The sequence below is a fragment of the Pongo pygmaeus genome, chromosome 3, assembly GCF_028885625.2.
Source record: "Pongo pygmaeus isolate AG05252 chromosome 3, NHGRI_mPonPyg2-v2.0_pri, whole genome shotgun sequence".
Classification (NCBI taxonomy): Eukaryota; Metazoa; Chordata; class Mammalia; order Primates; family Hominidae; genus Pongo; species Pongo pygmaeus.
The window spans coordinates 51,911,251-51,925,317 of NC_072376.2; the positions used below are offsets into that span (position 1 = coordinate 51,911,251).

General features: G+C 30.7%; 1 protein-coding gene across 8 annotated transcripts in view; it reads left to right on the forward strand.

Moving 5' to 3' along the window:
- Window positions 1-11,405, forward strand: part of EPHA5 (EPH receptor A5) — a 353,938-nt gene extending 342,533 nt beyond the window's left edge. For 7 of the 8 annotated variants that reach the window (XM_054485823.2, XM_054485824.2, XM_054485826.2 and 4 more), the window contains 2 exons: window positions 190-345; window positions 8,026-11,405. In XM_054485823.2, coding sequence (XP_054341798.1) covers window positions 190-345; window positions 8,026-8,131 — 262 coding nt within the window. In that variant the 3' untranslated portion in view covers window positions 8,132-11,405. Of the gene's footprint in view, window positions 1-189; window positions 1,641-8,025 lie in introns of those variants that run through there. The other variant, XM_054485828.2, reaches the window with a different exon arrangement.
- The last annotated feature ends 2,662 nt before the right edge of the window (window positions 11,406-14,067 follow it).

Consider the following 14,067-nt stretch of genomic DNA (forward strand, 5'->3'; position numbering starts at 1 on the left):
CTCAGTAGATTGATTTTGTGTTCTCCTGTATTTTAAATTATTTTCTTCCATATTAGCATTTTCATATTTTTCCTCTATAAATATACTTACAGACTCAAAGATCCATTGAATATGAGTTAACATTATAGTAAACTTTGTTATAAAAGAATTAAATTGTTACTTTTAATATTCATGTTTTATGTGTTTTAGAGTATCTAATTTATTGGCAGAACATAGCCCACTAGGATCTGGGGCCTACAGATCAGTAGGTGAATGGCTAGAGGCAATCAAGATGGGCCGGTATACAGAGATTTTCATGGAAAATGGATACAGTTCAATGGACGCTGTGGCTCAGGTGACCTTGGAGTGAGTAATTTTTCTGATAATTTTTACATAATTGCTGGGGCAAGAAAAATTGTTCAAAAACCAATCTGGATGAGGTAAGGGAAATCAGTTAACATTTGCGGATGTGTGGCAGCTCTCAAAGAAGCCTCATCATCCTTAGCCTGTATTGTTAACAACTGCATGGTTAATGCTACATGTGGCCAGTATCTTTGCTTCTTTGCTTCAAACAAATAACATTGGCATACTTGAATAATTGGAATAACAGCTCCTTGGCAAAATACTGGTATTTTGTGTTGTGGAAAAGATGTTTTCTTGACAAGTTTTTTTATACTGGTATCTATGTTATATGAATGTAAATACAAAACAAAATAAACTGTAAGCACAATTGGTGTGGCTAGTCCTACATAGGGACCAAACATATTTGTACATTTTGGCTTTCTACGATGAATATCAAGGTAACAGCAGCTTAAACAAAGCCTCCCTGGCAGGATCTCATTTAATTTCTAAGTGGTGCACCTTACATTCTTTCAATCTAAGGATGTATCAGATCCCGCCTCTGATTTGTTATTTGGTACAATCTCGGTGGAACCAATTGTGCCCTTTTCTGTTTGCACGTTTAAGATAAAATTTATCAAACCTTATTAAATAAAAATCACTAGAGTTAAATATTAAGTTCTTTAAGGTTGTAAGTTGTTTGTATTTTATTATATACTCTGTACATGTGGTTGTTTTAGCCTAATTGTTATTTGTGAAAATTAACTGTCTTATGGTGGTTCCATCTAGATTACATTAACATTAATGTTTTAACCTGTGAATGTAATGATAACTTACTTCAAATTACCTGCCAATTCAAAGGTTAAAATATTGTAAGGTTTAGAAAATGGTAGAGTATTCTGAAGCACTAAACCATAGTTGTTATTTCATTTCTACACATGATATGAACACTGAGCACTTCTTGCTCACCCATCTCTATTATTCTGGAATTCTTTGATTCATTGAATTCACTGCTCCTCCCCACAGAAGGTAACAGGGTACCACCATTTATCACCAATTAATGTCACATTCTCAGCATTCTCTTCCTTCGTACCAATAACTAAAAGGACCTGAAACCAACCATTCATCTTGCTTTCTTAATTTACTGAATCTCATTCTCACGGTCCACCAAATCATATCTACTTGATAACACATATGCTTTGTCCATTATTTCTTTGGACACTCAAGGAACCCATCTGTGCTATATTTAAACTGGTATACTGAAAAATTTACTGATAAAATTATTTTTACATGATTGCTATTTAATTTTTCAGTAAAAATGGTCATTTTAATTTATTAAAGTCATTTGTCATTTTATATTAAAATGATATTGTAGGTATTTCTTCTACCCAATGTCAGATTACTTGTAAATATATAATAAAATTATTTGCATTAAACAATGTCTCTTTTGTTATTAAAATAGCACATTTTCTGTATATAGTTATATCTACTACATTTTTGCTTCTTCCTTCAAAAAATACTTATAATTACAAATTATAGTTTTTGCGTTAGCTACTTGTGTTTTACTTATATCTTTGGGGTCCCAAAATACTATAAATATGTTGAATATTTTAGCATTATAGTTTCACATTTTTCTTATTCCTTTTTTTTCTATTTCTTTCCTATCTGTTCCTCTATCCCCAAATGCTCTTTAGTTTTTGTTTTCTTTCAAACCCTAATAACATCTTATGTCTTCTCATAATGATTCTTCTCCAGCTTATTGCCTCTTGCTATATTGCCTTTATTCAAACATTTGTCTTTTAATTCATTTACTCTGACCAGAAGAGTAAAGTTACACTGGGAGACTTACCAGCATTTTCCCATTCAGAAAGTATTGGTCTCTCTATGGTAACTGCTCCAAATTCCTGGGGGTCATAATCATTAATACATTTCTTACCAGGAATTGGGCCAGCAGATCATAACTCCAAGACAGCTGGTTTTGGGGGCTAGTCCAGGCCCTTTAAATTTAACTACATGCCACCTTGTTTTCTGTGCTTTTGACTATATTTTTTTCAACTGTAAGAACATTTATCAAAACATTATGTTAAGTAACTCAAGTAATCAGTTACTTGCTTGGTCAAAAAAATTTTTTTAAAAGTTCGTCTGTTCATTTTGCCTACTCTTCTTCTAAAAAAAAAAAAAAAAGTCAATCATTGCTAAGGACTAATGGCAAAGGAGATGGGATTATCAGCAAAAGAAATGGGCCAGCTCTCAAAATACCTTGATACTGATTTTTCACACATAGTCTTTACCCCATACCTAAGTATTAATTTTATGAAGGCTGTATACTAAAATAATAAAATATAATTCTTAGAGTTATTGTCAGAAGATAATAGAAGCTGAGAATGGAAGAATACATTCATAACTGTTGTAAATACTTAGGAAAAATGTGAAAATCAATTCATATGAAGCGGATAGTCCAACTGCCATATTTAAAAACCACATTGTAATTTGTGACATCAAATTTGTTTTAATAGTGGGTTTAGAAAAAAAGAATAAATATACAATTTTCAGAACTACATATTTTGGTTAAAAATCTCCATCACAAAGCTTTAATTTCACTTGTATATGGATTGTTGCCAGTACCTGCATGTACAGCTAAATATTGAAAGGTAGTGAAGAATTTAGAGGTCTTATAGTCAAAGCATATTCATGAAAGTGGCTTTCAATCTTAGATGTGTTTGTCTGCTGCTCTTTGTGCCTAAACCTTTTCTGTGTTCAGTATTTATATGAAAACAATTGTGGCAGTAATGGTGCAAACTGTCTCATCTTGTATAAGTGCAGTGGGTTATTGTCAACAGGGCTAATTGTGAGCTTGAGGTGAGTTGAAAATTGAATCCAAACATTTCAGTTAAGGACAGAATCACAGCTACTTTTTAAACTTATTTTCAGATCAGTACTGTCAACCTTTGGTTATTCAGAAAATGAGCAAAATCCAATAAATTTAAATATTATACCAATCGTGTGTCAGCTGAAGAGGTTCCTGTTATCATCAGCTACTGGAATAGAATCTTAAACTAATAAAATGAAAGTTTTCAAAATCCAGAGCCAAAATCTTTACAGATTAATTCAAATATATTTATTAACTTATCAATAAGTCATTATGCATGATTTATTATACACTTAAAGTACACATAGGAGTACCTACAGTCCTCTGTGTTCTAGCCCTGACAACGTCTCATCCATTGAGAACCATTAACAGACCATGGTTAAACCTCCTCTTGCCAAATGTAATATATTTATCTTGCACAATGTCTATATCATTGATTGTTAGGGTTCTGCAAAGTTAACAAAAAAAATGACAAACATACAACTGCATGATAAAACTCTGACAAAAGCAATAAATATTGAAGTTTGGGGAATATTAATTAATCTGTCTTCTCCCTTCACCTATCCAGCCAATGTTGGTTGGGGCTAAGTACCAGTGATACGGCTAAAAGGTGTGTAAAGTAGAAGAGAGAAGAATGAGCAAGAGAATGAATCATCTGTAGATAGATTAATTTAAGCCTGAACAATTAAGAGTTGGTTCCAACATCAACTATATACTTTTTATTATTCTATTTTTATTCTGCCATTTTAGCATCATTAATATCAGTGTTTTTCCATTGTTTAATATTATTGAATAATGTTTGAAAAAATATTGAAATGTAAACCCAACAATGACAGTTCATAACATTTGAAGCTTTTCTAAAAGTAATCAATTTTGTCAACAAAGTCCAAACTATGTTTATGTAACAATGCTAGTCTCATCATGTTTAGATTCATAAGCCTATATCAAAATATAATTCATTATCACTAGAATTGACCTTCGGTATTACTTAAGATTATACATGATCATGATAAAATTTGTGTCATACTTTTAATGGGAACACACTTAAGACATTGTGTAGCTATAAAATTTTCTACTTAGAAAAATGAAATAAAAAATGCATACCTTATATCATTTCCAAATTATTTTTCAAAAATTATTGCACATAGGGCAGCAATATCATTCTTATTTTTTATTTTCATTAAAGTTATGTAATTACTGCTAAGATGACCATTTAATATGTGGTTTAGGTAGTAAAATGGGAATTATTGGAAATAAGAAATGTGAGACTAAACTACTTAGAAGAAAATACCTTATTTAGTAATATTTGAACAGTTATTTAACCTTTACTATAAACATTTTCTAATACTGTGTTAATTCTCATCTGTAATGTTATTAAAAAATATTAAGATGCATTTCAAAAGAAACTACTTAGTTGCTGAGAACAATTTTAACTTGCATAAATAATCTTATTTATCCACATTTTCACTGAAAATCACATTGTATAAAGGTACATGTACGTTGCATGCATTATTATAGTTATCCTATCTTCTAAATCTCTTCACCTTAATTTGACAGTTTTTGAAATGATAGGCTAGATTTAAAGAAAAACAACAATTTCATGAGAGAAGACATCATTTATGGCAGTATGTAAAATTCAGTGTTTTGTTTCTATAATTCCATTTCTCCCCTGGGGAGATGGGGTTTAGGATGAGATGGAAAGGAAAGAGAGAAGTAAAAGGAAGAGGAGAAAGATAATTTTAGTGGTTGCCCTTTGACATTCATCTCAAGGGATAATCAGATAATGAATTGTTCTTGAAATAAAATTTTATCCCTAGTTCACTGTTAAAATTCAAACAAATTTAACTTAAAATCTGTAAGTATGAAATGTTCTGACAAAGTACAGATTTTATTTTTCAATAAACTCAAACTATACCCACATTTATTAATCAAATAAAATTCCTCACAGTTCTTTAGTATGATATAGTTATCATGAAAAATTTAAACTACCAAAACATTGAGGGAGCTAGAGTCTTTCTTGTCCTCAAGTCATATCCAGAAGATTAAATTATATTTTTATCTAATATAACAAGTTAAGACAGTAGAAATAAAAATAAGTTATTTGTGATTTGATATCCTTTAGACAAAACCAAGATTTGGAATATGGAACACATACACGCTTCAAATTTAAGTTTTGTGATTGTATAAATTCCATGTTTGAAGGAGAACTTATGAATTCTTTCAAGTCATTCAGGATAAACAATAGTGGTTATTTTCAAAGGCTCATTCCTAATAATTCCTAATAATTAGCATAGCAATCATGAATTATGCAATTTAAGCATATATATTATTACAACCATATTTCCCAATCTGGATTCATCAGTATTTCTTATGGGTTTATAAAACATATGATAAAACACGTTTTAAAACTTTGTTTCTAGTCCTAATTAAATTATCCAGCAGAGACTGTTTTCAGTTTAAGAAAAAATTTTCATCCTTTTTCTCTTGGCTGTGATCCAGTTTGCTAGTGAACACCCATGAATACGCACATCCACATAATTCTTTATAATTAATAATTTACATGTGGAAACATGAGAATATTAGTGCATAACAGAAACTACTATGGTCAGATTTGGTGACCATAGCCTCAGGCAAAGTATGTGTTTCGTTCCCTTCATTAGACATTTTCTTTTAGAATTTTGGATATTTTAAATTACATTTACAGCGTTCTCATCTTATAGATGAATAAATTACTGCATATAATTTGAAGTGCTTTACTTAAAATCATCTCTTAGAATAATGATAAATTAAAAGTATAGACTTGATTGTCAGGTACCTGATATTAGCCCTAACTTTGTTACCCATTTGGCTATGTTATATAACTAAGTAATTCAAATTATCTAAGCCTTTGTTTCTTCATCCATAAAAGGAAATTTAAAAATCTGTATCATAGGGTTATTGATATTTCTAGCATATAGGACATATGTCTATTAAATGTCACCAATTTATATGTGTCTAAATTGGTGTGTAAATATGTTTATAAAGTGTCACCAATTTATATGTGTGAAGATATATATATATCTCAATGATTCTCAACCAGGAGAGATTTTGTCACTAAGGGGAAATTGGCAATGACAATTTATCTTGTAAAAATGAAGGGCTGGTGGTGGTGCAGTGCTTCTGGTATATAGTGGGCAGAGGCCAAGGATGCAGCCGAATATTCTACAATGCATATGACAGCGCCTCTACAACAAAGAATTATCCAGTCAAAGAATTATCCAGCCTATAATGTTAACAGGTTCAAGGCTAAGAAACTCTGGTTTAGTTGAAAAGAGACAAGATTAAACTCATGTCTCTTGTATTCCTCGTTTGGTCTGTAATTAGCCAGTTTGTAGTCTATTCCGTTATTAATAATAATGATTTTGTTTCAAAGCTAATTTTACTAATTTTTAAGTTTCCCTGAGGATTGTCTTCCATGCCATCTCTACCGCTATGATTATTTTTATATTGCAATCTGGTACCTTTTAGTTGTAATAATTTTTAAGCTTACTGTTTAATATTCACATTCTAAAAAACAAATATGTTTCCATCACAAATATCAATAGCATTTTTTTTGCCATTTCCTAAAACTGTCATAACAAATCAAGAAGCCATAAAGGGAAAAGAAAACTAAAATATTATTTTGGAAAAAAATATTTCCAATACGAATATACACAGAGCCTTAACATCCTTTAATTTCTGTTCTCTGGTAATTAAGAGTTTCTTTGAATTCAAAGAACAATTAAAACTATTCAGTTTCTACCTGTAATGATTCTAATGTCTAATGTCATTAATTCAATAGAACTCTAAGCAAATCTTGAATTAAAACACACACTGAATAGAAAAAGATTCCACTTTTCACATAATGTGTTCAATAAGGTAATTACCTTGAGAAATCTAACATGGCAAACATCTTTGTCATTTAGGATTTTGAATTGTTGATGCTTATTTTTTCCTATAATTAATGCTTATCATTTGCCAAACATATCTTACAAATGCATACTTTAGGGGAATAGCATTCCTAAATATCCTGTAAAAGAACGTTGAAAAACCATGGCCACTTGTCTTGAGCTCCATAATATGTTGTTAGTTTAGAAATCTAAATATTTGTAATTTTATTTTGAATAATAAGCATGTTGAAAAAAATGCACAGAAGTATCTTGATTGAAAAGTATTCTGAAAACATGTAATCTTCAGCATGCTCTAAGTGCCAGTAGAGCTTGGATGCTTTTGATTAAAAAAAAATTCTGGTACTTTCAGTATAAAGTAAAAAAAAAAAACCAAAAAAAAAAAACCGTAAAACATTGTTGTAAAAGCAATGTAGTGGTGATTATCTCCTAAAGATATCTGTTATATAAAGTTACTGTATAGAATGAGTCATTTTATGACTTTGGTTTTCAACTGCTTAGCTATAAAATATTAAAAGTCTATTTTAAGCTTCTTTTAGTAAAAAAAAAGTGCTTATGAATGTTGTAAATCTGCAGTTTCAAAACTTTTCAATGAAATTGTACCTGTTAACTCTTTATTGGTAATAATGTGCAAATTTGTTTTATCACCTCTCTGCACCACTAAAATAGTGATGTCCACAAATGAGAGCAAATATGTATTATATCATTCCTCATTATAAATATTTTTTGACTACTAACAGATTTTGGAGGTATAATTTTAGAGCCTAACCTTTAAAAATTAGACTCTGTATGTCTAAATTAGGACTGTAATCTAACTAGCGTCTGCACTATGTTTGCCCCTTTGCCAACATGAAATATTGAGGTGTGCTACAAATTGAATCAATACACCCAATGTGTGCTTTCTTCATGCAGGGATTTGAGACGGCTTGGAGTGACTCTTGTCGGTCACCAGAAGAAGATCATGAACAGCCTTCAAGAAATGAAGGTGCAGCTGGTAAATGGAATGGTGCCATTGTAACTTCATGTAAATGTCGCTTCTTCAAGTGAATGATTCTGCACTTTGTAAACAGCCCTGAGATTTATTTTAACAAAAAAAGAGGGAAAAGGGAAAACAGTGATTTCTAAACCTTAGAAAACATCTGCCTCAGCCACAGGATTTGTAATCATGGTTTTACTGAAATATCCAGTTCTTAGTCCTTAGTCCTCATTTTTCATGAAGCAAACATATCTTGCATTAAAAGGGACATGAGGTTAAACGTCATCTTAAGTTACAACAACAGAATCCTTCCCACTACTTCTACAAAATTTTGTACATGAAATATATAATTATATAGCACTTTTATAGACTGAATTAAGGCAACCCCTTTCAAAACTTCCAGGGATCTACTTGAAAGGAAATGTTTCATAGCCATTTGTGAGCTAACAAAAGCTACAGTTTACTGAAGTTTACTTCAAGTCTTAATTGTCTACAAAAGTGTATTGAAGAGCAATATGATTAGATTATTTCTTAATAGATATCTTCTTTTGTAATTTTAAAATGCTGTTACACAGCGTTAAGTTATAGAAACTAGTGTATAAACATGTTGCTTGATCAAGGAAAAGTACAATACAGGGTGTATATTTATTTTTTGTGTTATAAAATTTACTTTTAGTTGCTCTTCTAGAGATTATTATTAAGTAATAAATGTGTATATACTGTATAATTTGCAATATACCCAGGAACTGATTTAAGATGGAATTGTGTGTGTGTTTGCTTGCACATGTGTGTGTTACCATTCTGCTTGCATTTCTAATAGTGTTTCAATTTTAGCAACATATAGGAGCAAGTGTTCCAGAATGTAATATGAATAGGAGAAATAGGGAAGCAGTAAAGCAATATTTAACACAAGCTTGTGTCTCTTTTCCTCTCATGTGTCCAAAAGCTAATCTCTTTATTCACTAAAAGGAAATGTGTGTAAGACTAAATCCCCTTTGGCTTTTTAAAAACACTTTGTGATATCAGTGACAATGCAGTTCTTCTAGCCATTAATCTTGTACCCCTGTAAGAAATTTCACCTTTCTGAGTCCTAAAAAGTATCTTGTCAAGCAAAGTTGACACCGAAGGGCACATTTTCAGCAGGATGTAGAAGGATTTAACTGTGCAAGCTTCTGTTAATGTTGTTAAATCCAGGCACATAGCATGAAGCATCACCCTTAAGTGTTAATCCTTTGTAACCATTCCCATTTTGACTCAGTTCTAGAAATTTTGACTCTAAGGCAGCAATGGAATTATGACAAATATATATATATATATATATATATATACACATACACACACACACAAATATATATATATATGCTTTTTTCCCTTCAGAATTTTATTTCAATAATTAATAAGTTTTATTTTTAATGGATGTTTATTCATTTGTTAATTTCATTTTATATTCAGTTACATGCCTTTGAGTTTATTTTATTGCACCAATCCAAGGTATTATGTAATTAGACTTATTAAGGAATATAACATATCTTCTATGTATGCTCTATATACCACACATGATGAAGACTTATATTTGTGATACAAATTATGCGGTGTATTAGAAATTGTACAAAACTGAGCTCCTGAGATAACCAACATTTTTGTATTATTACACTTTATAAAAATTATGGAATGTCATGTGATTATTCAAAAAGCAGAGCATTTAAATAAAATGCAGCCTACTCATGATTATCAATGTTAATACACAGTAGATCAGAGAAGCCTGGATGAATGAAATTTATCGAAATATAGCCACGTTATATTAATGGTATTCTTTTTTCGAAGCACTTGTTTTACTTGAATGTTAGCACATATAAGAATAAACTTTTGGGAAATAACTACTTCCTATTCTGCCCACCCTTTACTTAAGCAGTAAAGGACCTCTTTTCTAAAGAACCAGGAAACATCAAAACAACCATAACAGAAGTCTAAACAGTTTTCAAATGATACATTCAGTTCTCATAATAATAAGGGCTATATACCATGGGTCCACACAAACTGTGCTGCAAACATATAATCTATTAGTTTAGTGACATTTCCAGAGATGTGAATTTAATATTTTCTTGATAAAATCATAAAAAAGCATCACCATTATTAAAGATGCATTTGTTCATTTCAATAAACAGAAATTAATGAAACAAATTACTTTTGTACAAAATAAATGGAGATTGTGTTGCACTTTATTGAATTTTATAGAAATATTCAAATCTAAGTGATAAAGTAACAATTGAGAAACTTCAAAATGAAAGCCTTATTGATTCAAAAGGAAAATTACCGTATGCTTTAGGGCTGATGAACTTGCCACAATTGCTTAGACATAACAAAGATATTTTCTACATTGTTTTCCAACTTTATATGCTGAAAGATAATTGGGAGGTCAGGGTGGAGTGCATCTAAATGACTAGAACTTTAAGTTGTAATATAGATTTTCTCTTTTTAACAAAGGAAGAATATAAATTAATTTGGATCAAATTTATTTGCCTTCTTTGCAATCTTGGTGATCATTTTGGAAAGTAAATTGAAAGGAAAGTTAAATAGCCACATAGTTTTCTTTTGCATCTCAATTTGGTTGAGAATTTCTAAGGAAGGTTAATATGACTTTAGAATGAATAAAGAGACTGTCAAACAACAAGTACTCTCCCTAAAAAAGAGGAAAGAATGCCTTTCTAAAATATTTGTTTCCTGTTGTATACGTCACCAATTGGAAAATGCCAGTCTCATCTGCAAGTGTGAGAAATGGAACAAGGAGAGGAGGCAACTCTAGTAAAATGTAGTAAGGCCATAATCCAAGGCAAAGTTTAACAAATCTTGATTGTGTAATTTCTTATTCTGTTGATTCATTTTGTTACCCACCAGACTACCAAAAATAAAGCACAGACATGACAATTTTAGTATATAGAATAGATTTGGCAAATAGTACATAATGTTATTGTAATTGCCAGTAGCAATATCTTAAGGGGCATGACTCTTTCACAGTATTGGACTTTGAAAAATTGGTACAGGAAGTAATTTTCAACAGACTGATACTTGAAGTCACTCAATTACTACTTTGGCCAATCATAATTTGTCTCTAATCTTGTCATTTGCTCATATATACTATAAATATAATCAGTTGCTCTTTTCATAATGTATTATTTCTATGTAAAAATGTAAAGATTTTGATTTTCCCATGTTTTAAAATTGTAATGTGCATGATCTTTTATTTCTTGTATTTCAATTACCAAGTCAGTATTCTAAGGTTGTAAGATTACTGTAAAAATTATATTCCAATATTTTATCTAAAGTGTGGCCAGCATTATTGGTTTCAGAGTTGCCTAAACAACACAGAATATCCTTAATTCAGTTTGTAAAAGAGTTTTGACCAGTGTAAAAAGATGAAGACACAGTTTCATGTTTCAAATTTAAAATGGAAAGTTAATATCATTTGAGCACTTATGTGTTTTCATGTCTGCTACTTAACCTGTATGTGAAAGTAAAATATTTTTAACACCATTGTTTATGCCATGTAAAGTGGGTTATCAGAAACACAAGCACAGATATTTACCTTCAGAAGACATTTTTGGCTATAAAAGTGCATTGGATGACAAACACTATTTGAGTCAGGTGTTAGAAATTTATTAGATGTACAATATTACATAGTAGAATAAGGTCCCTTTCTCATTTTGTTCTTCCTAAAAATAAGAAAAAAAAAGATAAGTGTGATAGTAAACTGTCTTTGCTAACGTCCTGCCAGATGTTTAACTTAAAAGTAAGCAAAAAGTAGGTACAATATGATGATGATCCTGATGATGATGATGATGATGAAGAATAAATGGAATCAAAACGCTAGCTTTATTTGACATTAATAAGTAAAATAAGTCATCATTTTTTCAACTCTGTAGCACAGCTGGTTACATTGAATAATTTTCTCTATTATGCTGTTAATTATATAGTAATGTATCAAAAGAGAAATATATAGGAACTTTCTTTTCATTTCTTATTCATTTATGAAGAAATCTTTTCACACATAAATGACTGAATGTTCTTGTTCAGAATGACCACGTAATCATTGCTTAGAAGAAGACACCAATTCTTTTAAAAGAAAAAAAGTCTGTTGATAATAATCAGAATCAAAAGTTGTTTGTTTCTTCTAAACGTTAATGGAGAAAATTGAAGGTGGTAAAATGTCATGTTTATTCAGGCTGGGAACTGTATTAACAGTAGAAGTTTCAGTGGTCAACATATCTATGACTCTTTAGGCTGCTGTAGTTTTACAGTCAATTATTTAAAAGTGTGTAATTACATTTATAAGAGCCTGAGAATACTTAGACTCAGTCATTTGTTAGTATTTTTACCAAAATCTCTTAGTTTCAGTAATGTCAGAAGCAGCTATATAGCATATCTTATTCTATGATATACATCAGGCTATCTCAAGTTCCTGCCTCACAGTTAATTCAAAGAAGGATTAGGATTCCTGTATTTTTTCTCATTTGAACCTTTATGTGCATTTGGTTTGTGTACATGTTTTTTGTAGTGTAAGATATGAAATTTTATATTTTTTCAGAAAATAAAAACCCTTTGAATACAGTTACATCTGATTGTCATGCTTGACCCTCTCCAGAGAGTTTAAACTTATAGCCTTTGTGTAATGATTTCAGTTACTTCTAATAAAAATGTTTCAACTTCTTATGCTAAATATTTTAAAGACCATCAGCATCCATTTTCTTCTAAAACAGATCATGAGCCTGCATTTAAATAATTTTTGCATATGGAGATTAACACTAAAATTGTAGAACAAGTGCATTACTGTGTCAAAATCTAATTAGAAGTTGATTTGTGACAGTGTAATATATTATTTGGAAAAAACAGAAAACTATGCACACTATCTGGAGAAAAAAAAAAGACTTTTATTGATCAGCATCAGCCCAAGACTATCTCCTCTCCATACGTGTGCTTACGGCATAGAGCAGAAGAGTTGCGTTGTCACAGGAAGAGGTGTTATTTAGTACAAACACCTCCCTCTTTTTCTGTAAGTATTGTATCATATTGGTCTCTTTGTAAAAAGCATAGCAAACAATGCACTGTATTCAAGGAAATAAATTATATTTCTAGTTTTTGCATTTATGTCACAATATGTAACATCACCATGCCTATGGGAATAATCCACAACTCCTTTTCATATGTATAAAATAACTACTATAAATTATATTATTTAATATTTTAGTATATATTTTATGTAAATAATTCTGAGTTCTTTGTCACTAGGTAGACTATTATTTTTGCCTCTGCTTTTCTTCAGAAGTAAAGATTATATGACCAGGTAGAAAGGATGAAGTGGTAGTGAAAACGTTAGCATTTAATGAGAATACACAATTCTGTATTCTAATTTTCCACTTTTACCTTTTAGATAACATATTATTGACTCCATTTTAATGATGAAGAAAAAACAGCGTAAAGCTGTCCAAAACTTGTCCAAGGCCTGACTGCTCTTCAAAGGCTGGATGAAAACCACATTTATTTGAAAGTAAACCTATGAACTTCCCATCACACAATTCTGATTCCACACTGATGCCCATGCTATTGAGATAACAGTATCATTTATTCCAACATTCTGGTTTAGTTAACACAAGGACTGAGAGTCATCGGGAAACAATGAATTGCACGTTTACAACAAGCAAAGTGTGAACATTGGGTAGAAACCAGGGTCTGAGTGAATACACCTCTAACATGTTCAGCTTTTGGAATAAGCCAAACTTTGGTAATCAAAAATACTTTTCCTTATTTGTTATTCTGCCACTGAGTAGCAACATGATCTAATTCAGGATGTTTTTCTAGTTTAGGTCATAGTGTCTGAAACTACAAGCTCAGGAAGTTGCAAATAATATTTGTTGGTTATTTTCAGATATAATATCTGAATTTCACTTACAGAACATTGACGTCTACAAGAGATTAGCTACCAA